We start from the raw sequence: 26,011 nt of genomic DNA on the forward strand, positions 1-26,011 counted from the left end.
TGGATTCATCACAATTTTGGGACACAATTTTGTCTCTCGGCAATGGATTCATCACAATTTTGGCATTCTTGACTCACTTGAAAAAATCCTACATATATTACTGTTGTGTCATAAAAAGATGATAAAAAACTGATTCCTTTTACTATCAACAAACAAGAGTCTCTACAGCAATAAATACAGTGAGTTTATACCTCCGATGGAGATATAGCTTTATTACTAGACACTGAAATACTATTTACTGCTTTTATTGACAATATTTTTCTCCGCTTTCTGGAAACAATACAAAAACTATACTTACTCGTCCCCGTTCTCGAGATAAATGTTTGGCAGCTAACTCATCTCTATGTTGCTTTCTTCTTTCTCTTGATTTCTTTTCTTTTTCTTCCAAATCTTTCTCCATTTTCTGTCTTTCTTCCAGTCTCTGAGTTGCTGCATTAACAGCTTCAGAACGAAAACACAAAAATTTATATTTATAAACAATCTAGAAAGTAAACAAGAGATCCCAGAGGGATATTGGCGCCCACCATTTGAGGATCTGTTTTCAGTTCTTGAAGATTTTTTTTTGTTTGTTACAGGTGTTGTAAATGTTCATGAACTGGTCTTCATTGAATGTACTCAATGATGGCACAAGATATTTTCATTAAGCACCTATTAGCAAATATCATTTGAAAAAGATCCCAAGGTATTATTAGATAGCAGTCAGGTACAGGTGGATAATGGACAATATGCTTGTGCTGTATTACTGTCGACATCCAAGATGGCTGCCTGTGGGCCACCTTGATTTCAAATCAGTCCAAAAAAGGTACAATGCACAACTAGGGACCAAGGGAAACCAATATCTATGAAATATCAGAAGGATCCATCCTGGACTTCCTCAGATATAGCAGTAACAAGATTTTACTCTCAAAATCCAAGATGGCTGCCTGTGGGCCACCTTGATTTCAAATCAGTCCAAAAAAGGTACAATGCACAACTAGGGACCAAGGGAAACCAATATCTATGAAATATCAGAAGGATCCATCCTGGACTTCCTCAGATATAGCAGTAACAAGATTTTACTCTCAAAATCCAAGATGGCTGCCTGTCAGCCATCTTGATTTCGGATCAGTCCAAAAAGGTATAATGCACAACTTGGAACCAAAGGGAACCTGCATATGAAATTTGAGAAAGATCCATCCAGTACTTTCCAAGAAATAGCAGTAACAAACATTTACTTCCAAAATCCAAGATGGCTGCCTGTCGGCCACCTTGAATTCGAATCAGTCCAAAAAAGGTACAATGCACAACTAGGGACCAAGGGGAAACTGCATATGAAATTTGAGAAAGATCCATTTAGTACTTTCCAAGAAATAGCAGTAACAAACTTTTACATCCAAAATCCAAGATGGCCACCTGTCCGCCATCTTGAATTCGAATCTGTCCAAAAAAGGTACAATGCACAACTAGGGACCAAGGGGAAACTGCATATGGAATTTGAGAAAGATCCATCCAGTACTTTCCAAGAAATAGCAGTAACAAACTTTTACATCCAAAATCCAAGATGGCCACCTGTCGGCCACCTTGAATTCGAATCAGTCCAAAAAAGGTACAATGCACAACTAGGGACCAAGGGGAAACTGCATATGAAATTTGAGAAAGATCCATCCAGTACTTTCCAAGAAATAGCAGTAACAAACTTTTACATCCAAAATCCAAGATGGCCACCTGTCGGCCACCTTGAATTCGAATCAGTCCAAAAAAGGTACAATGCACAACTAGGGACCAAGGGGAAACTGCATATGAAATTTGAGAAAGATCCATCCAGTACTTTCCAAGAAATAGCAGTAACAAACTTTTACTTCCAAAATCCAAAATGGTTGCCTGTCGGCCAAGGGGAAACTCATATGAAATTTGAGAAAGATCCATCCAGTACTTTCCAAGAAATAGCAGTAACAAACTTTTACTTCCAAAATCCAAGATGGTTGCCTGTCGGCCATCTTGAATTCAAATCAGTCCAAAAAAGGTACAATGCACAACTAGGGACCAAGGGGAAACTGCATATGAAATTTGAGGAAGATCCATTTAGTACTTTCTCAGAAATAGCGGTAACAAACTTTTACTTCCAAAATCCAAGATGGTTGCCTGTCGGCCATTTTGAATTCGAATCAGTCCAAAAAAGGTACAATGCACAACTAGGGACCAAGGGGAAACTGCATATGAAATTTGAGGAAGATCCATTTAGTACTTTCTCAGAAATAGCGGTAACAAACTTTTACTTCCAAAATCCAAGATGGCCACCTGTCGGCCATCTTGAATTCGAATCAGTTCAAAAAAGGTACAATGTACAACTAGGGACCAAGGGGAACCTGCATATGAAATTTGAGAAAGATCCATCCAGTACTTTTCCAGAAATAGCGGTAACAAACTTTTACTTCCAAAATCCAAGATGGCCACCTGTCGGCCATCTTGAATGCGAATCAGTTCAAAAAAGGTACAATGCACAACTAGGGACCAAGGGGAACCTGCATATGAAATTTGAGAAAGATCCATCCAGTACTTTTCCAGAAATAGCGGTAACAAGAATTGTTTACGGACAGACGGACGGACGGACGGACGACGAACCAGACGCAAGGCGATTTGAATAACCCACCATCTATTTGAGTAGATAGTGGGCTAACAAAACATTACATGATGTATCATAGGAAACAATACAGAAAGCTTACCAACCTAATAACCATAACCTGAGCTAAAAACAGAAATTTTCCTAGTCACTTATCCATAACCGATATTTTCTTTATTTCTTTAATTCTTCATCATTTCATTGTAACATGTCAAATCACAGAAAATCAATTTATTGTGACTGATATAACAACAGCTTTTCGGTTAATTGCTTACTTCACACAAATTTTAGAAAGTGAGTACAACTCTGTAGTAGCAGATAATTAACAAGGTGAAGCATCAAGTAACTCTAATAACAAGCAGCACCAGAGATAAAAGTTACTTACCCGGATGTTTCTTTTGTTGTCCATTTGTGTCAACAGCTTCCACTTTGGCTGACTCTGGTCGAATTATCAACATCTTCTGTTTTACATTCTCTGAGGTTGGAGCCTTACTGTCAATTTTGCTCATACTTCCACGTCTTGTGAGTGACCTTGACCTTGGTCGAGGTTGTGACTTTCCCTGACCTTTTTTCTTTTTGTCTGAATTTTTCTCTATGTCTTTCTTACTTGCCCTCTCTTGTTCTCGCTTCACTGGTGGCTTTGATGTTGAAGACCTAGAATTAAAACTATTTGATCGTGATAAAATCCTTTTATTTCCATCAATATCAAGCTTTTTTGTATCCCTTTTCCCACCTCCTTCATCCACTGGCTTGTGTTTTTCATTGTTCAAATCATGTTCTAAAAAGGACATTTTGTCAAAATTATTTGGTTCAGATGAATGCGAACTCATCTTATCTGAGGCATTGTCTTGACTGTTTAAAGCTCTGAACTCTGGCTTTTTAACTCCATCAACTATCCCTTTAGGATCTTGTATAGATCTATCTTTCCATGGTGTGGTCCTGTAAGGTGAACTCTCCTGACTAGTGTTCCAGTCATTTTTGGACACTGATGAACAGATATCTGCTGTAGTTTGTGACAATGTGTTATTGGATTTCTGTGACAACATTTCACCAGTCCAACTGGATTTCTGCTGTAGTTCCTGAATTCCTCGTACAATTTTGTTAAATGCTCCGACTGCAACCACTCCAAGTCTTGTTAACTGCTCTGGAGTGAGCAGTAGCAATTCTTCCATGTCTATTTCATTTTTGGCAAAGATTTGGATATACTTTTCCTCTTCTAGTAAACCAAGCCTGCGTAACCATAGTTGCACATCTGGGTCACATTTTAACACCTGTTTTGGACTTGTATCAAGTGAGTGACAAACATTTTGCTGATCAGTATCATGAAGAATAGCTTGGTTGTCTATTCCCAATGGTGACTTTCTTCCAGAATCATCTACAAAAATTCTATTAGTTTGCTTTGGAAATTTGGGACTAGTCAATCTGTGAGATTCTTCTTGAATTTCATTAGATTCAAGATCCATTGAATTTCTTGGTGCTGAATTCTCATGTTTTGTTTGTTGTTTCTGATTTTCTCTCTGTAATTTATCTACTTTTCCTGTTTCACTTCTTCTTTCCCTGCTATTTTCTCGTCGTGACTTTACAGGTGAACTTTTCACTCTGCCTGATGTATTTGACAAAGGATTTTCTTTTTTATTATCTGGAATGTTGTATTTTCCAGCACATTTCTTACGTGTGATTACATTAGCACTGGCTTTCTCAATCACTTTTGTTTTTAACAATTCCATTTTTTGTAAGTCATAATTTCCAATTTTTCTGCTATCTGCCTCATTATCTTGTCTTGTATTTCCAAAACTTTCACACCCAGGAGGAATATCTCTCCCAATGGAATTTTGAACCTTGATCCTTTCCATGCCATTACTACCATTAGAATGATAAGAATCATTTTCGTTATCAAGCCTATTCCCTGCAGTTTTGGATGGACCATTCTTTTCAGAAGGTTTGGAACTTCCATTTAAGCCCCTGTGTTTTACATAATTTGATTCCACTCCATCGCTGACGATCTTTGTGACCTTTGACCTACTAGAATCCTTGGTTTTAGAATTAGGAGTACCTGTACCATAAGGATCAGCAAGGTCCTTTGTAGATTTATATGTTCTTAATTTTCCTGCTCCACCATGTTGCCAAATTGACCCTCCTATCTCCTTTCTGAAAAATAATTACAAAAAAAACCCCAAATAATTGCAAGTACAGAGTGTTGGTATAGTTTTCTTAATAAATATTTTGAGGTTCACTTAAACAAAATATATGTGGTTTCATCCAGCTGACAAGGGTCGATACAGATTTGTTTTAACCTATGGACACAGATTGTGCACTGATGTAAATGAATGCTACTTTCAGTGTATGTAACACACAAACTCAAACTTACAATAAGATCATTTGTGTCTAAAGATGATACTGGTATTATCTGTAATTAATTTCATAAACAAAGTAAATAGATAAATTCTCCCAAAACTCATGTTCATGTCTACAATTAAGTAACATTTCTACCGCAATAACATAATTTATTATCCTTACATGGATAGATTTCAATACAAATTAAAATGTTTTATATTTTTACTTACTTAAGCATGCCCCTGATAGTTGATCCCTCGTCCTCCCGGAAGCGTTGGTGCAATAGTAATGCATCCTGTAAGTGTTCTACATCCTCGTTCAGTTTGACACTCTCCTTCTTCAGGTGATCAAGTCTATAACAGTAACACGTTCTTTATTCAATAATGTCTGTAATACAGGCTATTCATACTCACTACAGGCTATTCATAATCAATACAGGCTATTCATACTCAATACTGACTATTCATACTCAATACAGGCTATTCATACTCACTACAAGCTATTCATACTCAATACAGGTTATTCATACTCAATACAGGCTATTCATACTCAATACAGGCTATTCATACTCACTACAAGCTATTCATACTCAATACAGGTTATTCATACTCAATACTGACTATTCATACTCACTACAAGCTATTCATACTCAATACAGGTTATTCATACTCAATACAGGCTATTCATACTCAATACAGGCTATTCATACTCACTACAAGCTATTCATACTCAATACAGGCTATTCATACTCAATACAGGCTATTCATACTCACTACAAGCTATTCATACTCAATACAGGTTATTCATACTCAATACAGGCTATTCATACTCAATACAGGCTATTCATACTCACTACAGGCTATTCATACCCACTACACTCTGACAGGCTATTCATACTCAATACTCACCACACTCTGACAGGCCATCCATACTTAATATACTATGATCCTATGTAAACCAAGGTCAAAAATAGTGTGCAAGAGTCTGTGGCCCTTTTCATTAAGTGGGAAAATATATAGACAAAAATAAAAAATAACCTATTCAGGTCACTGGTCAGGGCTCTCACACCCCATTTTGGGACTGGGGCCCGGGGCCCTTAGAATTGGGAAAAATAATGGTGTTTTCCTTAGAATTGGGAAAACTTCGGGTCTAAATTGGGAAAAAAGATACTATTTTACATTGGGAATGGGGCCAATATTTGGCCCCAAATCTGATAGATCAACAGCCCTGCTGGTTCTGGAGATTATCTGGAATAAGCCACAGTGATCCATTTACAAACAGGGATGAGGGGGGCCCCAGACTCTGGCACATCTGTCAACAAGTGTTACACAAAGCTTCGCCAAATCAACTAGAGTACATTATTACCATCCTCTGTACTTTTTTTTCCTATCATCTGTTTATCTCATCACCTATTTCGTACATTAGTGTTCATCGGATTATAGTATAGCCAAAAAAGTTGGGTCAATTCCTTACCATCCCTTACGCTATATAGGTCAGTACCAGTAGGCTTCATACTGGTCATTTTTCTGATGAAGGTGAATATGTACCTGGTAATTATTGAAATGTCACACTCAAATCTTCCACTAGTTATGAGAATTTCTATTCCGTATACAGTCCCTGTTTCATTATCAGTTATAAAGAATATTTGAACATTATACAGAATGAGTCTACACTTAATGTAAGAAACTTCAGTGTATAAAATAATTTACCAAAACTAGTATAAAAACTTATCTTACCACCAAATGCAGCCTAAACATACTCCTTTACAATAAAGAGTGCAACCACTAAGAGTGCCAGGTGTGGAGTGACAAGAACTTAGAGTCAGGTGAAAATCAAGAATTCATAGCAAGAACTTCATGTTAGTCTCGTCCAATCAACTTCGCTATAGTCAGTCACATGTTAGTCTCGTCCAATCAACTTCGCTATAGTCAGTCACATGTCAATACATGAATATAATTAAAATATCTCACCTGTTCACCAACTTTAAGGTAGCATACACCATTACATTACAGGATTTACCTTTAAGGAATTCTGTTCTAATACTTACTTAAAATTCAAACCCATTAATTATATACAAGATTACATATTCTGACAGAATAATTCCAACTGCCACACCCACTCGTGAAGTCTCAGTCACCACATACAAAGAAGTGCTACTGTTTACCTTTTGTCACGTTGAACCCTTCGGTATGCAGACATCGCTCTTAATGACAATATTTCATCTCCTTTAACCAAAGGGACCTGAAAAATATGAAATAAACTTATGGACCTAAGTGATATCTTACCTGATTTTAATGCAAATTTATCGGTGTTTCTGATACATCTTAATATAATACTGACAATTTAACAAGCCATCATACAATGAATTCACCATCAATGATAACTTATACAAGGACACAATCTTATGTCACCATCTGTGGGATCGAGACTATGGCTATAAATAACAGGGTTTTTCTAGAGCCTCTGTGGAGAAGAACATGGGTCACATTTCCAATTGGATTTATTTCATGATATAGCTGAATTCCAAACATATATATATATTACTATTTAAAATTTCCTTCCAAATTGTTCAAGTTTCTTTACAATGAGATAAAAAGGTCCTTTTCCACAAACGAGTTGGGAAAAAACCCTTAAATAATGACCAACATTTGTTCAATACACAGTGACAATACAAAATGTTCTGATCAAAGCATTCATCCAATAGTAAGGGCATGACAATGGTGATATATATTTTAAAGTGTCTGAAAGGTCCGAAAGGTTCTGACTATCAATCTACGATGTTATTTTTGTTTTATTTGTGGTCGATATCAACCGTGACCAAGACAAAAATTCAAAAGCTGACAGATAGTCAGGTCCCTTTGGGCTAGTCCTTCAGCTGCAACAAATACATGTTCGTGAATAAATCCAGTCTCTAATTAAATCAAAACAGAACATCTCTACCAATTATCAATTAGTGTTCTACCATAGTGTAACCCTAGAAACACTAGCCACAATAAACTTCTTTGGTAGACAGATATCTTCAGCTTTATTGGTTGAGTGTAAGACTAGTAAGCCAGAGGTCCTGAGCTTGAATCTGAATGGATGCACTGACATAAATAATGATCAACCTCTATTACATTGGCAACCTCTGTAGCTAGGAACTCCTTAAAAATTATCGAACCATGCCTAGTGAGCATTTGCTGAGGACAAGTTTCTTCCTGGAGCAGGAGCATGTCGCCCTGATAAATACTTGTCATAATACAGTGCTTGGCTAGAAAGAGCTATGCATTACGCCATTAGACGTAGGCGAGAGGTTATGGGTTCGAATTCCAGCATTGGCATAAAATTTACCACGGCTACAAGACGAAGGAAATGTTCATCTTTATCTTAATTCTGCGTCTCAGCACAAGAATAAGATAATCGATATTCCACACGAAGCTTTATTACAACATGATAACTGCGTGCGTTTAACTGTGTGCGTTTCTTAATCTTATTTTTTTACTTCATTTATAAATATTGATCAACGACGTTTGTATCATATTTATCAAAATAGTAACTATATTCCTGTGGTCAGACGAATACCATTCATATACCGAAAAAAAACATACTTACGTTTACAGAGCATTACACAATATTTTTGGATAATTTACATATGTAAAATACAATTCGTCGATAACTGTGTCAGTGCTGGTTAAATTTTTACTTAAGCCAATTGGTTTTAACTTGGGGTTTCGCTTTCAATGCTGAACTGGGAAAATGGGTTATTTTAGCTAATGTGGCATAAAAAACAAACAAGAAAAGTGTAAATATTGACTCACGTGTCCTGTAATCCTCTTGTTCCATTTTGTTGAAATACAAGTGCTGGCAGGTTGTGTACATTGTTGTCGAGAACTCTTTCGTACAGCGAGAGTAGAAAATGTATAGTCTCAGTGCCATCTGTTGAATAGAATGTTCATTATCTCGCCCAGGGGAAACAACTCATTTTATTTTTTGACTTGAAATAAAATTAACAAGATACATATAGACTTAAGTTAGCGTCTATTAATTTCACACGCTTATAGAAAAGTACTGACCAATAAAGATGTAGCCTGCTGGATCTTATTTTCTTACTTGAGTTTGTACTATTGAAAATAACTATATTTCATTAATTATTTATAGATCTAGATACCGTACAAACACATACCTTGCCATTTCTTGGCGTACACAGTGTCAACCTACATTTCGCATTGATTTTTAGCAGGTTTAGTTGATAATTGTTTTTTTTTTCTATTTCAAAATTATTAATACAAACCTCACATGGTTAGTGTCTGGCCGTATTTAGATAATTCAGGTATATTTCTTCAAATACAAGTAGTGGTCATGACTACCAAAGGCTAAAACTTACATCAGTACATAGTAACGATAACATTCCCGCCGAAAATCCCTCAACCCTCTTTTCTTGTTCTGCATTAAGGATGAAAGTTTAAATGTAAACTGAAACACTATTATGATGGCTAAGTGGTACTATGATGCTAAACAATATTTTAAAGGAATTGGCCAATTCAATATGTAAACCGTTAACAACTATTTTCAATGTATCCCTTCACCAAGGGACCGTTCCTCATTCATGGAAAACTGCAAATATAACGGCCACATTTAAAAAGGGCGATCGCTCAGACCCTGCAAACTATAGACCAGACAATCTAACAAGTGTTGTCTGTAAAATAATGTAAAGATTAATTCGAAGCAAGATGATACTACATATGGAGGAAAACAAATTATTAAGTGATAAACAATTTGGATTTTTGTCTGGGAGGTCAACAGTGCTACAACTACTGAAAGTCATGGATGAATGGACTACAATTTTAGATAATGGCGGAGAATTGGATATAGTGTACATGGACTTTATGATGGCGTTTGATAAAGTTCCACATAAACACCTTCTAAACAAACTCCGAGGTTATGGTTTTAGCCCTCAGTTAGTTGGATGGATTGAAAGTTTTTTAACAGATCGGAAACAAAGAGTTATTGTAAACGGTACACCATCAGCACAGCACAAAGTTATTAGCGGAATACCCCAAGGGGGCGTACTAGGTCCGATACTTTTCGTCATATATATTAACGATCTACCGGAATGCACATCTTCACCAACCTACATGTTTACGGACGTCACTTAACTATATAGAACAATATCGGATGGTAACGATGAGCACTTCAAGTACTCCAAGAAGATCTCTGTACTTTGATGAAGTGGTCGGATAAGTGGCTATTACGATTCCATCCAAATAAATGTAAAGTTATGACTGTGTCAACAAAACATAAAGAAAGAGAGTCGCAATATCATATAACAAACAATGAAGGTAAAATCATAACATTGGAAACCATTGCATTGGAAAAAGACCTGGGAGTTGTGGTAGATCAAGATTTAAGTTTTACAACACATATCCAACAAGCAATAAATAAAGCTAATAGAATGATAGGTGTCATAAGAAGATCTTTTGTTTATTTGGACGAAATATGTTCAGGAATTTGTTTAAAGCTCTAGTACGACCGCACCTAGAGTACGCGGCAAGTGTTTGGTCCCCACACAGAATTACAGACATCGAACAGATAGAAAACGTTCAGAGGAGATCGACAAAACTACTACCGGGATTTAAAACTTTAAGCTACAATGAGAGGTTACGCCGTTTGAATCTCCCAACCTTGATATACAGGCGTCTACATGGAAATATGATAACCGTGTTTAAGTTCATGAATGGGATATCTGATCCAAAGCTGGTGGAGGGAATGTTCGACCCTGCAGCGCAAGGAAAAACTCGTGGACATAGTAAAAAATTATTTAAAAAATATTGTCATTTGAATGTCAGAAAACATTATTTTACTCAAAGAATAATTGATACTTGGAATAGTCTCCCTCAATGGGTAATTTCATCACTTAAAGTTCATGATTTTGAAAAACACCTAGACGATTTCTGGAAAGACCTTGAACTGAAGTACGATCATACAGCGACTTATATCTAGTCTAATATTATGTTTATATTAATAATACATTGTATTGATGTGAATACAGAGACAGAAATGCCTGCGTTCACTATTATCCTATTAAATCCTATTTTTAAATATATATTAGTCACTCATTGTCATCGAATGAGATGCATTTGAACTGATGACAAATGTACATGTGGATATAGGTCTCTGTGTTACAAAAATCTCATAAAAACTGGCTTACGGAACACCGTTTCTCATGTAATCTACGTAAAATGTCGTCATTATTTCAACTATGTTGAATTTATACAGTATCATAATAAATAGAGTTTGTAACATTGATAATATTTCCCTTACATCTGAGATACTGATTCAATCGTTTGAAACTTCGCTCAATATCTGATTCACCTTACACTATTGTAGGCATTCATCGTCGTAAGACTAGCTCAAACAGTGGACACTGTTTCACGAATCATTCTTAACTTGTTTTAACATTAATTTTAACTACCAGTGAAGCTTTATGTAAGTTCAGGAAAATTTTGAATTGAAGTAGATATCCTTACTTTATGTAAAACTTAAATTGAGGTATATAGATCTGTAAAACTTAAATTGAAGAAGAAACCCTTAAGTTATGTAACACTTAAATTGAAGTAGATATCCTTAAGTTATGTAACACTTAAATTGATGTAGATATCGTTAAGTTATGTAACACTTAAATTGAAGTAGATATCCTTAAGTCATGTAAAACGTATATTGAAGGAGATATCCTGCATTTATGTAAATCTTAAATTGAGGTAGATATCCTCAAGTTATGTAACACTTAAATTGAGATATCCTTACGTTATGTAAAACGTATACTGAAGGAGATAACCTTCAGTTATGTAACACTTAAATTGAGGTAGATATCCTTAAGTTATGAAACACTTAAATTGAAGTAGATACCCTTAAGTTATGTAACACATAAATTGAGGTAGATATCCTTAAGTTATGTAAAACGTTTATTGAAGGAGATATCATTCAGTTATGTAAAACTTAAATTGAGGTAGATATTCTTAAGTTATGTAAAACTTAAATTGAAGTAGATATCCTTAAGTTATGTGAAGCTTAAATTGACGTAAATATCTTTAAGTTATGTAACACTTAAATTGAAGCATATCTCCTGAAGTAATGTAAACTTAAATTGAGGTAGATATCATTACGTTATGTAAAACGTATATTGAAGGAGATAACCTTCAGTTATGTAAAACGTAAATTGAGGTAGATATCCTAAGTTATGTTAAACTTATATTTAAGGAGATATCCTTCAGTTATGTAAAATTTAAATTGAAGTAGATATCCTTACGTTATGTAAAACTTAAATTGAAGTCGATATCCTTAAGTGATGTAAAACTTAAATTGAAGTAGATATCCTTACGTTATGTAAAACTTAAATTGATGTAGATATCCTTACGTTTTGTAAAACTATATTGAAGGAGATATCCTGAAGTTATGTAAAACTTAAATTGAAGTCGATATCCTTAAGTTATGTAACACTTAAATTGAAGTATATGTCCTTAAGTAATGTAAACTTAAATTGAGGTAGATATCATTAAGTTATGTTAAAACTTAATTTGAAGTGGATACCCTTAAGTTATGTAACACTTAAATTGAAGTAGATATCCCCATGTTATGTAACACTTAAATTGAGATATCCTTACGTTATGTAAAACGTATATTGAGGGAGATAACCTTCAGTTATGTAAAACTTAAATTGAAGCAGATATCATTAAGATATGTAAAACTTAAATTGAAGTAGATATCCTTACGTTATGTAAAATGTATACTGAAGGAGATATACTTAAGTTATGTAAAACTTAAATTGAAGTAGATATCCTTGAGTGATGTAAAACTTAAATTGAAGTAGATCTCATTGAGATATGTAAAACTTAAATTGAAGTAGATATCCTTACGTTATGTAAAACGTATATTGAAGGAGATATCCTTAACTTATGTAAAACTTAAATTTAATGAGATATCCTTAAGTTATGTAAAACTTAAAATGAGGTAGATATCCCCATGTTATGTAACACTTAAATTGAGATATCCTTACGTTATGTAAAACGTATATTGAAGGAGATAACCTTCAGTTATGTAAAACTTAAATTGAAGTAGATATCCTTACGTTATGTAAAATGTATATTGAAGGAGATATACTTAAGTTATGTAAAACTTAAATTGAAGTAGATATCCTTAAATTATGTAAAACATACATTGAAGGAGATATCCTTAAGTGATGTAAAATTTAAATTGAAGTAGATCTCATTGAGATATGTAAAACTTAAATTGAAGTAGATATCCTTACGTTATGTAAAACGTATATTGAAGGAGATATCCTTAACTTATGTAAAACTTAAATTTAATGAGATATCCTTAAGTTATGTAAAACTTAAAATGAGGTAGATATACTTACGTTATGTAAAATGTATATTGAAGATATCCTTACGTTATGTAAAACGTATATTGAAGGAGATATGCTTAAGTTATGTAAAACTTCAAATGAGATAGATATCATTACGTTATGTAAAACGTATATTGAAGGAGATATCATTAACTTATGTAAAACTTAAATTTAATGAGATATCCTTAAGTTATGTAAAACTTAATATGAGGTAGATATCATTACGTTATGTAAAACGTATATTGAAGTAGATATCCTTCAGTTATGTAAAACTTAAATTGAAGTAAATATCCTTTAGTTATGTAAAACGTATATTGAAGGATATATCCTTAAATTATGTAATGCTTTTTAATAGACTATTTTAAGTAAAGGAATATTATTTAACTTAAGGAAGATCCGTGAAACTGGGCCCTGATGTTGTCACCACGTGTGCTTTGTACATGGCGCCTTATTTCAAAGATGATACATTTTGTGTACTTGTGATCTTTTAAACTAAATATTGGTAAATTTTGTTGGTCCGAGTAAAACGTTAATTAAAATGAAACTAATGAAACTTATAAAAAGACAGACAGTGACACAAATGTCACAAAACTGATTAACCTATCATAAAGAAAGGAGACTACATCTAATCTGATACATGCGCTAATAATCAGGAACTGTGTATTCTTATGCCAAGTATTGGATGGTAACTTATTACTTTGGAATTATGACATGTGTAGATATTTTCACGTTCTTTTGTCAGCTTAATTTTAACAGGTATCGTCCCAAAATATCCTACATTATGGAATACTTAATTAATTGCACATTAATTACACTTCTGCTTTTGAACCTTTTGGTCACAAGAAACAATACTGCTATTGGCGTTTCATGTTGATTCACAAATGTTTCTTTAATCTTTGTTAGAGGTGGAAAGATCCAGTTCATTTGGTAAATATATTATAGATTGTGATTTGTTAAACGTGGTTTTAGTCCATGTTACACAGAATCGTTTACACTTTTACGTGGACAAACGCGAGATAACCCAAAGCCAAATTAGGGTAGCTCTCCCAGACGTATATAACGAATATATATATATAAATCAATATATACATATATGAAGCTCGGGTATAATTACGACAGGTAATTCAAATCTGTGCTCGTAAACATAAAATGACTTCGTCCTTCCGGTATATGCAGACTTCGTTACACATCACAGTAGTTTCTCTATCGTGATGATATAAGATTTCTCATGTGCAATTTATGATCATTATCTGATACAAGAATAACTGCGGATAGACGGCTGACACGCTGTGTACGTCAATCCGCTGGTATTCATGCATCAGTCAGAGATAATCTATAAAAAGTTAAAGGGGAATAACTCAAATAACAATGGAGAAATACTTATGAATATTTATTGTTGTATATTAATTTTAATTGACATTTGATATGGTGATTGAGCAACTGCGCTGCAACTGCTATATATATATATGTGTGTGTGTGTGTGTGTGTGTGTGTGTGTGTTGATTTAAACATATTTTTTATTTATTTAAGCCCTTACCCAAAAAATAAAACAATACACATATTTATAAGATGGCACGTTACATACATATATATCTATATATACAGGAGAGAGGGAGAGGGTGGGAGAGCGAGAGAGAGAGAGAGAGAGAGAGAGAGAGAGAGAGAGAGAGAGAGAGAGAGAGAGAGAGAGAGAGAGAGAGAGAGATGGGTGGGGGGGAGAGAAAGGGACAACAGAGAAGGGGGATAATTAAACACAAACATAACTACTTTTTAACATATACAAGTATACATACTTAAACTTAATTTACGTAATAGTTTTGTTTCAAGTAAAAGTAAATGTTTTCGGAATCGAGTAAATTCAAATATCGTTATATAGTTTTAAAGAAGAAGACTTTGATGTGTATCGTACTTTCCTTTTGTATAGTGTAAGCTTCGAGCCAGAATTGGTGCTCGGCGGACTTCGTCCGGAAAAAAAACCTTCTTCGCATTTTAGAAGGTGGGTATTTTATACGTGTGTATTAAAATGTCTAATATTATATATTCGTTAATATATAATTATTAAGCTGTAATTTCTGTATAATTTATAGGAATGTAGTTAACAGTGTAATTGTTAAATTAGTTTTTTATACTGTAACTGACTACGGTCAGGATGACATTAATTGATTGTGTGATATTCTTAGTGTGTAATAGGTGTGATTCGTAGTAATATATGTTGTATCTGTTGCAGGTTTTTTTTATTACTATCTGTGAAAATAAAAGCTTAAACGAACAGTCGGAGTTGTGGTTTTGGTATGCGAAGAAGCACGACTACTACATCTTGATGCGATGTTTGTTTCAGCAACAAGAGAAAACAACAGAGAAAAATGTTTCTACAAATGCCATTAATTGTATCATTCAAGTCATTATACACAACAAAAATAAACCAACAAGATGTCACAGAACCTTGCCATAAGTCATTACGATCAACCAGCAGAAGCAAAGTATATACGATAGAGATAAAGTTTCATTATCAATGCAGAATCGCAATCGATTTAGACGTTAGAAATCTCATGTGATTGCAGTTTTTTTTTCAATTGCAGCGAGACCTAGGCAGGAGGGTCTGCGGTGTAACATCTGCGCACGTTGGCAACACAGAAATTGCGAGGAAGGTAAGTCTGTAAAAATATATCGCTTTATAGGTGCTAAATCGCCAACAAAGACTTATTCTAATTGTTTGAAAAAGTTAGACCGAAAGATTGTTGTAAATATCATACATTGCAAAACTTAAAACTTTCTGTTACTACGAAAAATAATCTCTCTCAGGTCTGAAGTTCTTTCTGTAAGTATTGAGTTTACCGTTAATATATTTGATTTAATACATCCTGTAATACACCCTGTAATACATCCTGTAAGTATTGAGTTTCCAGTTAACAGATGTGATTTAATACATCCTGTAAGTGTTGAGTTTACAGTTTACAGATGTGATTTAATACATCCTGTAAGTGTTGAGTTTACAGTTTACAGATGTGATTTAATACATCCTGTAAGTGTTGAGTTTACAGTTTACAGATGTGATTTAATACATCCTGTAAGTGTTGAGTTTACAGTTTACAGATGTGATTTAATACATCCTGTAAGTGTTGAGTTTACAGTTTACAGAGTCAATACATCCTGTAAGTGTTGAGTTTACAGTTTACAGATGTGATGTAATACATCCTGTAAGTGTTGAGTTTACAGTTTATATGTGATTTAATACACCCTGTAATACATCCTGTAAGTGTTGAGTTTACAGTTTACAGATGTGATTTAATACATCCTGTAATACATGAGTAATACAGTTTACAGTGTTGATACATTTGATTTAATTTAATACATCCTGTAAGTGTTGAGTTTACAGTTTACAGATGTGATTTAATACATCCTGTAAGTGTTGAGTTTACAGTTTACAGATGTGATTTAATACATCCTGTAAGTGTTGAGTTTCCAGTTTACAGATGTGATTTAATACATCCTGTAAGTGTTGAGTTTACAGTTTACAGAGTGTAAGTGTTGAGTTTACAGTTTACAGATGTGATTTAATACACCCTGTAATATATATTAAGTGTTGAGTTTACAGTTTACAGATGTGATTTAATATATCCTGTAAGTGTTGAGTTTACAGTTTACAGATGTGATTTAATACACCCTGTAATACATCCTGTAAGTGTTGGGTTTACCGTTGATATATTTGATTTAATACACCCTGTAATACATCCTGTAAGTGTTGGGTTTACCGTTGATATATTTGATTTAATATAATACATCCTGTAAGTGTTGAGTTTACAGTTTACAGATGTGATTAATAATATACATCCTGTAAGTGTTGAGTTTACAGTTTACATATGTGATTTAATACACCCTGTAATACATCCTGTAAGTGTTGGGTTTACCGTTGATATATTTGATTTAATACACCCTGTAATACATCCTGTAAGTGTTGGGTTTACCGTTGATATATTTGATTTAATACACCCTGTAATACATCCTGTAAGTGTTGAGTTTACAGTTTATAGATGTGATTTAATACACCCTGTAATACATCCTGTAAGTGTTGAGTTTACAGTTTATATATGTGATTTAATACACCCTGTAATACATCCTGTAAGTGTTGAGTTTACCGTTGATATATACATCCTGTAAGTGTTGAGTTTACAGTTTATAGATGTGATTTAATACACCCTGTAATACATCCTGTAAGTGTTGAGTTTTATTTGATTTAATACACCCTGTAATACATCCTGTAAGTGTTGAGTTTACCGTTGATATATTTGATTTAATACACCCTGTAATACATCCTGTAAGTGTTGAGTTTACAGTTTACAGATGTGATTTAATACACCCTGTAAGTGTTGAGTTTACAGTTTACAGATGTGATTTAATACATCCTGTAAGTGTTGAGTTTACAGTTTACAGATGATTTAATACACCCTGTAATACATCCTGTAAGTGTTGAGTTTATCCTGTAAGTGTTGAGTTGATATAGTTTACAGATGTTGATATATTTGATTTAATACACCCTGTAATACATCCTGTAAGTTAGTTTACAGTTTACAGATGTGATTTAATACCTGTAATACATCCTGTAAGTGTTGATATATTTGATTTAATACACCCTGTAATACATCCTGTAAGTGTTGGGTTTACAGTTGATATATTTGATTTAATACACCCTGTAATACATCCTGTAAGTGTTGAGTTTACAGTTTACAGATGTGATTTAATACACCCTGTAATACATCCTGTAAGTGTTGAGTTTATGTGATTTAATACACCCTGTAATACATCCTGTAAGTGTTGATTTACCGTTGATATATTTGATTTAATTAATACACCTGTAAGTGTTGTTTACAATACAGATGTGATTTAATACATCCTGTAAGTGTTGAGTTTACAGTTTACAGATGTGATTTAATATATCCTGTAAGTGTTGAGTTTACAGTTTACAGATGTGATTTAATACACCCTGTAATACATCCTGTAAGTGTTGAGTTTACCGTTGATATATTTGGATTTAATACACCCTGTAATACATCCTGTAAGTGTTGGGTTTACAGTTTACAGATGTGATACACCCTGTAATACATCCTGTAAGTGTTGAGTTTACAGTTTACAGATGTGATTTAATTGTAATACATCCTGTAAGTGTTGAGTTTACAGTTTACAGATGTGATTTAATACACCCTGTAATACATCCTGTAAGTGTTGAGTTTACAGTTTACAGATGTGATTTAATATATCCTGTAAGTGTTGAGTTTACAGTTTACAGATGTGATTTAATACACCCTGTAATACATCCTGTAAGTGTTGAGTTTACCGTTGATATAGATTTAATACACCCTGTAATACATCCTGTAAGTGTTGAGTTTACAGTTTATATATTTGATTTAATAATACATCCTGTAAGTGTTGAGTTTACAGTTTACAGATGTGATTTAATACACCCTGTAATACATCCTGTAAGTGTTGAGTTTACAGTTTACAGATGTGATTTAATACACCCTGTAATACATCCTGTAAGTGTTGGGTTTACCGTTGATATATTTGATTTAATACACCCTGTAATACATCCTGTAAGTGTTGAGTTTACAGTTTACAGATGTGATTTAATACACCCTGTAATACATCCTGTAAGTGTTGAGTTTACAGTTTACAGATGTGATTTAATATATCCTGTAAGTGTTGAGTTTACAGTTTACAGATGTGATTTAATACACCCTGTAATACATCCTGTAAGTGTTGAGTTTACCGTTGATATATTTGATTTAATACACCCTGTAATACATCCTGTAAGTGTTGAGTTTACAGTTTACAGATGTGATTTAATATATCCTGTAAGTGTTGAGTTTACAGTTTACAGATGTGATTTAATACACCCTGTAATACATCCTGTAAGTATTGAGTTTACCGTTGATATATTTGGATTTAATACACCCTGTAATACATCCTGTAAGTGTTGGGTTTACCGTTGATATATTTGATTTAATACACCCTGTAATACATCCTGTAAGTGTTGAGTTTACAGTTTACAGATGTGATTTAATACACCCTGTAATACATCCTGTAAGTGTTGGGTTTACCGTTGATATATTTGATTTAATACACCCTGTAATACATCCTGTAAGTGTTGGGTTTACCGTTGATATATTTGATTTAATACACCCTGTAATACATCCTGTAAGTGTTGGGTTTACCGTTGATATATTTGATTTAATACACCCTGTAATACATCCTGTAAGTGTTGAGTTTACAGTTTACAGATGTGATTTAATACACCCTGTAAGTGTTGAGTTTACAGTTTACAGATGTGATTTAATACACCCTGTAAGTGTTGAGTTTACAGTTTACAGATGTGATTTAATACACCCTGTAAGTGTTGAGTTTACAGTTTACAGATGTGATTTCATACATCCTGTAAGTGTAGAGTTTATAGTTTACAGATGTGATTTAATACATCCTGTAAGTGTTGAGTTTATAGTTTACAGATGTGATTTAATACACCCTGTAATACATCATGTAAGTGTTGGGTTTACCGTTGATATATTTGATTTAATACACCCTGTAATACATCCTGTAAGTGTTGAGTTTACAGTTTACAGATGTGATTTAATACATCCTGTAATACATCCTGTAAGTGTTGAGTTTACAGTTTACAGATGTGATTTAATACATCCTGTAATACATCCTGTAAGTGTTGAGTTTACAGTTTACAGATGTGATTTAATACATCCTGTAATACATCCTGTAAGTGTTGAGTTTACCGTTGATATATTTGATTTAATACACCCTGTAATACATCCTGTAAGTGTTGAGTTTACCGTTGATATATTTGATTTAATACACCCTGTAATACATCTTGTAAGTGTTGAGTTTATAGTTTACAGATGTGATTTAATACACCCTGTAATACATCCTGTAGGTGTTGAGTTTACCGTTTACAGATGTGATTTAATACACCCTGTAATACATCCTGTAAGTGTTGAGTTTACAGTTTACAGATGTGATTTAATACATCCTGTAATACATCCTGTAAATGTTGAGTTTACCGTTGATATATTTGATTTAATACACCCTGTAATACATCCTGTAAGTGTTGAGTTTACAGATGTGATTTAATACATCCTGTAAGTGTTGAGTTTACAGTTATATATTTGGATTTAATACATCCTGTAATACATCCTGTAAGTGTTGAGTTTACCGTTGATATATTTGATTTAATACACCCTGTAATACATCCTGTAAGTGTTGAGTTTACAGTTTACAGATGTGATTTAATACACCCTGTAATACATCCTGTAAGTGTTGGGTTTACCATTGATATATTTGATTTAATACACCCTGTAATACATCCTGTAAGTGTTGGGTTTACCGTTGATATATTTGATTTAATACATCCTGTAATACATCCTGTAAGTGTTGAGTTTACAGTTTACAGATGTGATTTAATACATCCTGTAATACATCCTGTAAGTGTTGAGTTTACAGTTTACAGATGTAATTTAATACATCCTGTAAGTGTTGAGTTTACAGTTTACAGATGTGATTTAATACACCCTGTAATACATCCTGTAAGTGTTGAGTTTACCGTTGATATATTTGATTTAATACACCCTGTAATACATCCTGTAAGTGTTGAGTTTACAGTTTACAGATGTGATTTAATACATCCTGTAATACATCCTGTAAGTGTTGAGTTTACAGTTTACAGATGTAATTTAATACATCCTGTAAGTGTTGAGTTTACAGTTTACAGATGTGATTTAATACACCCTGTAATACATTCTGTAAGTGTTGAGTTTACCGTTGATATATTTGATTTAATACACCCTGTAATATATCCTGTAAGTGTTGAGTTTACAGTTTACAGATGTGATTTAATACATCCTGTAAGTGTTGAGTTTACAGTTTACAGATGTGATTTAATACACCCTGTAATACATCCTGTAAGTGTTGAGTTTACAGTTTACAGATGTGATTTAATACACCCTGTAATACATCCTGTAAGTGTTGAGTTTACAGTTTACAGATGTGATTTAATACATCCTGTAATACCTCCTGTAAGTGTTGAGTTTACAGTTTACAGATGTGATTTAATACATCCTGTAAGTGTTGAGTTTACCGTTGATATATTTGGATTTAATACACCCTGTAATACATCCTGTAAGTATTGAGTTTACCGTTGATATATTTGATTTAATACACCCTGTAATACATCCTGTAAGTGTTGTGTTTACAGTTTACTGATGTGATTTAATACACCCTGTAATACATCCTGTAAGTGTTGGGTTTACCGTTGATATATTTGATTTAATACACCCTGTAATACATCCTGTAAGTGTTGAGTTTACCGTTGATATATTTGATTTAATACACCCTGTAATACATCCTGTAAGTGTTGAGTTTACAGTTTACAGATGTGATTTAATACACCCTGTAATACATCCTGTAAGTGTTGAGTTTACCGTTGATATATTTGATTTAATACACCCTGTAATACATCCTGTAAGTGTTGGGTTTACAGTTTACAGATGTGATTTAATACACCCTGTAATACATCCTGTAAGTGTTGGGTTTACCGTTGATATATTTGATTTAATACACCCTGTAATACATCCTGTAAGTGTTGGGTTTACCGTTGATATATTTGATTTAATACACCCTGTAATACATCCTGTAAGTGTTGAGTTTACAGTTTACAGATGTGATTTAATACACCCTGTAATACATCCTGTAAGTGTTGGGTTTACCGTTGATATATTTGATTTAATACACCCTGTAATACATCCTGTAAGTGTTGAGTTTACAGTTTACAGATGTGATTTAATACATCCTGTAATACATCCTGTAAGTGTTGAGTTTACAGTTTACAGATGTAATTTAATACCTCCTGTAAGTGTTGAGTTTACAGTTTACAGATGTGATTTAATACATCCTATAATACATCCTGTAAGTGTTGAGTTTACCGTTGATATATTTGATTTAATACACCCTGTAATACATCCTGTAAGTGTTGAGTTTACATTTTACAGATGTGATTTAATACATCCTGTAAGTGTTGAGTTTACAGTTTACAGATGTGATTTAATATATCCTGTAAGTGTTGAGTTTACAGTTTACAGATGTGATTTAATACACCCTGTAATACATCCTGTAAGTGTTGAGTTTACAGTTTACAGATGTGATTTAATACACCCTGTAATACATCCTGTAAGTGTTGAGTTTACAGTTTACAGATGTGATTTAATACATCCTGTAAGTGTTGAGTTTACAGTTTACAGATGTGATTAATAATACATCCTGTAAGTGTTGAGTTTACCGTTGATATATTTGATTTAATACACCCTGTAATACATCCTGTAAGTGTTGAGTTTACAGTTGATATATTTGATTTAATACACCCTGTAATACATCCTGTAAGTGTTGGGTTTACCGTTGATATATTTGATTTAATACACCCTGTAATACATCCTGTAAGTGTTGGGTTTACAGTTTACAGATGTGATTTAATACACCCTGTAATACATCCTGTAAGTGTTGGGTTTACCGTTGATATATTTGATTTAATACACCCTGTAATACATCCTGTAAGTGTTGGGTTTACCGTTGATATATTTGATTTAATACACCCTGTAATACATCCTGTAAGTGTTGAGTTTACAGTTTACAGATGTGATTTAATACATCCTGTAATACATCGTGTAAGTGTTGAGTTTACAGTTTACAGATGTGATTTAATACATCCTGTAATACATCCTGTAAGTGTTGAGTTTACAGTTTACAGATGTAATTTAATACATCCTGTAAGTGTTGAGTTTACAGTTTACAGATGTGATTTAATACATCCTGTAATACATCCTGTAAGTGTTGAGTTTACCGTTGATATATTTGATTTAATACACCCTGTAATACATCCTGTAAGTGTTGGGTTCACAGTTTACAGATGTGATTTAATACATCCTGTAATACATCCTGTACGTGTTGAGTTTACAGATGTGATTTAATACACCCTGTAATACATCCTGTAAGTGTTGAGTTTACCGTTGATATATTTGATTTAATACACCCTGTAATACATCCTGTAAGTGTTGAGTTTACAGTTTACAGATGTGATTTAATACACCCTGTAATACATCCTGTAAGTGTTGAGTTTACCGTTGATATATTTGATTTAATACACCCTGTAATACATCCTGTAAGTGTTGAGTTTACCGTTGATATATTTGATTTAATACACCCTGTAATACATCCTGTAAGTGTTGAGTTTACAGTTTACAGATGTGATTTAATTGTAATACATCCTGTAAGTGTTGAGTTTACCGTTGATATATTTGATTTAATACACCCTGTAATACATCCTGTAAGTGTTGAGTTTACAGTTTACAGATGTGATTTAATACACCCTGTAATACATCCTTTAAGTGTTGGGTTCACAGTTTACAGATGTGATTTAATACATCCTGTAATACATCCTGTACGTGTTGAGTTTACAGATGTGATTTAATACACCCTGTAATACATCCTGTAAGTGTTGAGTTTACCGTTGATATATTTGATTTAATACACCCTGTAATACATCCTGTAAGTGTTGAGTTTACAGTCTACAGATGTGATTTAATACACCCTGTAATACATCCTGTAAGTGTTGGGTTTACCGTTGATATATTTGATTTAATACACCCTGTAATACATCCTGTAATATATTACAGATGTGATTTAATACACCCTGTAATACATCCTGTAAGTGTTGGGTTTACCGTTGATATATTTGATTTAATACACCCTGTAATACATCCTGTAAGTGTTGAGTTTACAGTTTACAGATGTGATTTAATACACCCTGTAATACATCCAGTAAGTGTTGAGTTTACAGTTTACAGATGTGATTTAATACACCCTGTAATACATCCTGTAAGTGTTGAGTTTACAGTTTACAGATGTGATTTAATACACCCTGTAATACATCCTGTAAGTGTTGAGTTTACAGTTTACAGATGTGATTTAATACATCCTGTATGTTAACGTGGAACGAGCGTCGGTCAGCGATCCGGGGAATGAACACCGAAAAGATTGATTGCAATGACAAATGTTTATTTACAATGATGACAATAAAGAGATTAAATAAAAAAAACCTATAATACCCACACGTCACACTCACTAATTCACTCATTCACAAACACAATTATTACAAGTTACAGTCTGTAGCTACACACACAACGACGAATGGGATCCTGGTACAGTTCCGGTGCAAGACGGTAGCTAACCTGCAACCACGCTCAATCCAGAGCCAAGAGGTATAAACACATCAAGCAGCACCATGCTTGCTTGAAACGCCCAAATTGGCAAACTCACTGGTGTCCAAGACACAACAGGAAAGCTGGGATGTACACACTAGTGTCCTTGACACGACAGCCATCCCAATAGTAGATATACTGTGACTCAGCCTCCAAGCAAGTCGCTGACCCTGGCCTACGTAACGACCCAACACATGTATTCCATGCTGACCTTGACCCTGGTGAAGAGAACTCATCCGGTCGGTCCTGACACTGGAGTCGCAATGAGTTGGCACAGCTGACTGGTCCTGGTTTGATAGCTGAGACTCCTAGTCCGTCATGTGAAGCTACAATAATACATAGTTGAAAATAATGCTGTAGTCACACAGATTCACTCTTACCTGGCATACTAATTAACTAATAATTAATTATCAATAATATAAATATTCATTAATATATTGTAAATATACGTAAATCAATATAATAAAGATAAAGGGATAAGTGTGCGGCTCCAAATGGCTATAAAAACACGACTCAGCACAATTCATAGAAGTTGGCGTCTCACGGCTTCCATATTTTTTTACCCAGTGCGCGTACACACTCCAACTAACGCTATAGCTCTAGCTCAGGGCTTCCATAGAATTTTAAAACGGACAAGAACCCTATATGTATTAAATAATTCTACACACAACAATCTATTATGTTTATATTATCTAAATACACCAGAAATCAATAGGAAGTATGAAATTATAATGATATAGCAGAAACACACCACAAAACAAGTGTACTACATGTATCAACAATAGTTACGCATGATTGGAGCGCACCGACACCTCGATTGCTTGACCCGATAGATTTGACGGCATGGATAAAATAATGCCAGAAAAAAAACATATGGAAACGGAAGAAAGAAACATTACTTACCACAGTCTGTCGTCTGTGCCTTGTTCACAATATCGGAAACAGCTATATTTACATATCGGCTACACGAACTCACAAAACTGTGGACCTTAAACAAGTGTCCATTCCGTGCACAACCGGTCAAGCCCGTGACGTATATCCGCCCAGTGGTGCGGACAATTAAGAGTCCTTACACAGCAAAACAAACTCAAATTAAAACTTACCATTTATAGGCAAACTATACATGCTTACGTGACACTGTAAGTGTTGAGTTTAAAGTTTACAGATGTGATTTAATACATCCTGTAATACATCCTGTAAGTGTTGAGTTTACAGTTTACAGATGTGATTTAATACACCCTGTAATACATCCTGTAAGTGTTGAGTTTACAGTTTACAGATGTGATTTAATACATCCTGTAATACATCCTGTAAGTGTTGAGTTTACAGATGTGATTTAATACATCATGTAAGTGTTGAGTTTACAGTTTACAGATGTGATTTAATACATCC

The 26,011-nt window shown here is 33.9% G+C and overlaps 1 protein-coding gene across 1 annotated transcript in view; it reads right to left on the reverse strand.

Moving 5' to 3' along the window:
* LOC132544767 (uncharacterized) overlaps positions 1-25,744 on the reverse strand; it is a 43,306-nt gene extending 17,562 nt beyond the window's left edge. The window contains 5 exon segments of the mRNA XM_060208416.1: positions 299-441; positions 2,985-4,747; positions 5,164-5,286; positions 24,678-24,945; positions 25,723-25,744. Coding sequence (XP_060064399.1) covers positions 299-441; positions 2,985-4,747; positions 5,164-5,286; positions 24,678-24,945; positions 25,723-25,744 — 2,319 coding nt within the window.
* Between the last annotated feature and the right edge of the window lie 267 nt (positions 25,745-26,011).

Source organism: Ylistrum balloti, unplaced genomic scaffold (assembly GCF_031769215.1).
Source record: "Ylistrum balloti isolate Yb309-2 unplaced genomic scaffold, AGI_CSIRO_Ybal_v1 Utg369808, whole genome shotgun sequence".
Lineage (NCBI taxonomy): Eukaryota > Metazoa > Mollusca > Bivalvia > Pectinida > Pectinidae > Ylistrum > Ylistrum balloti.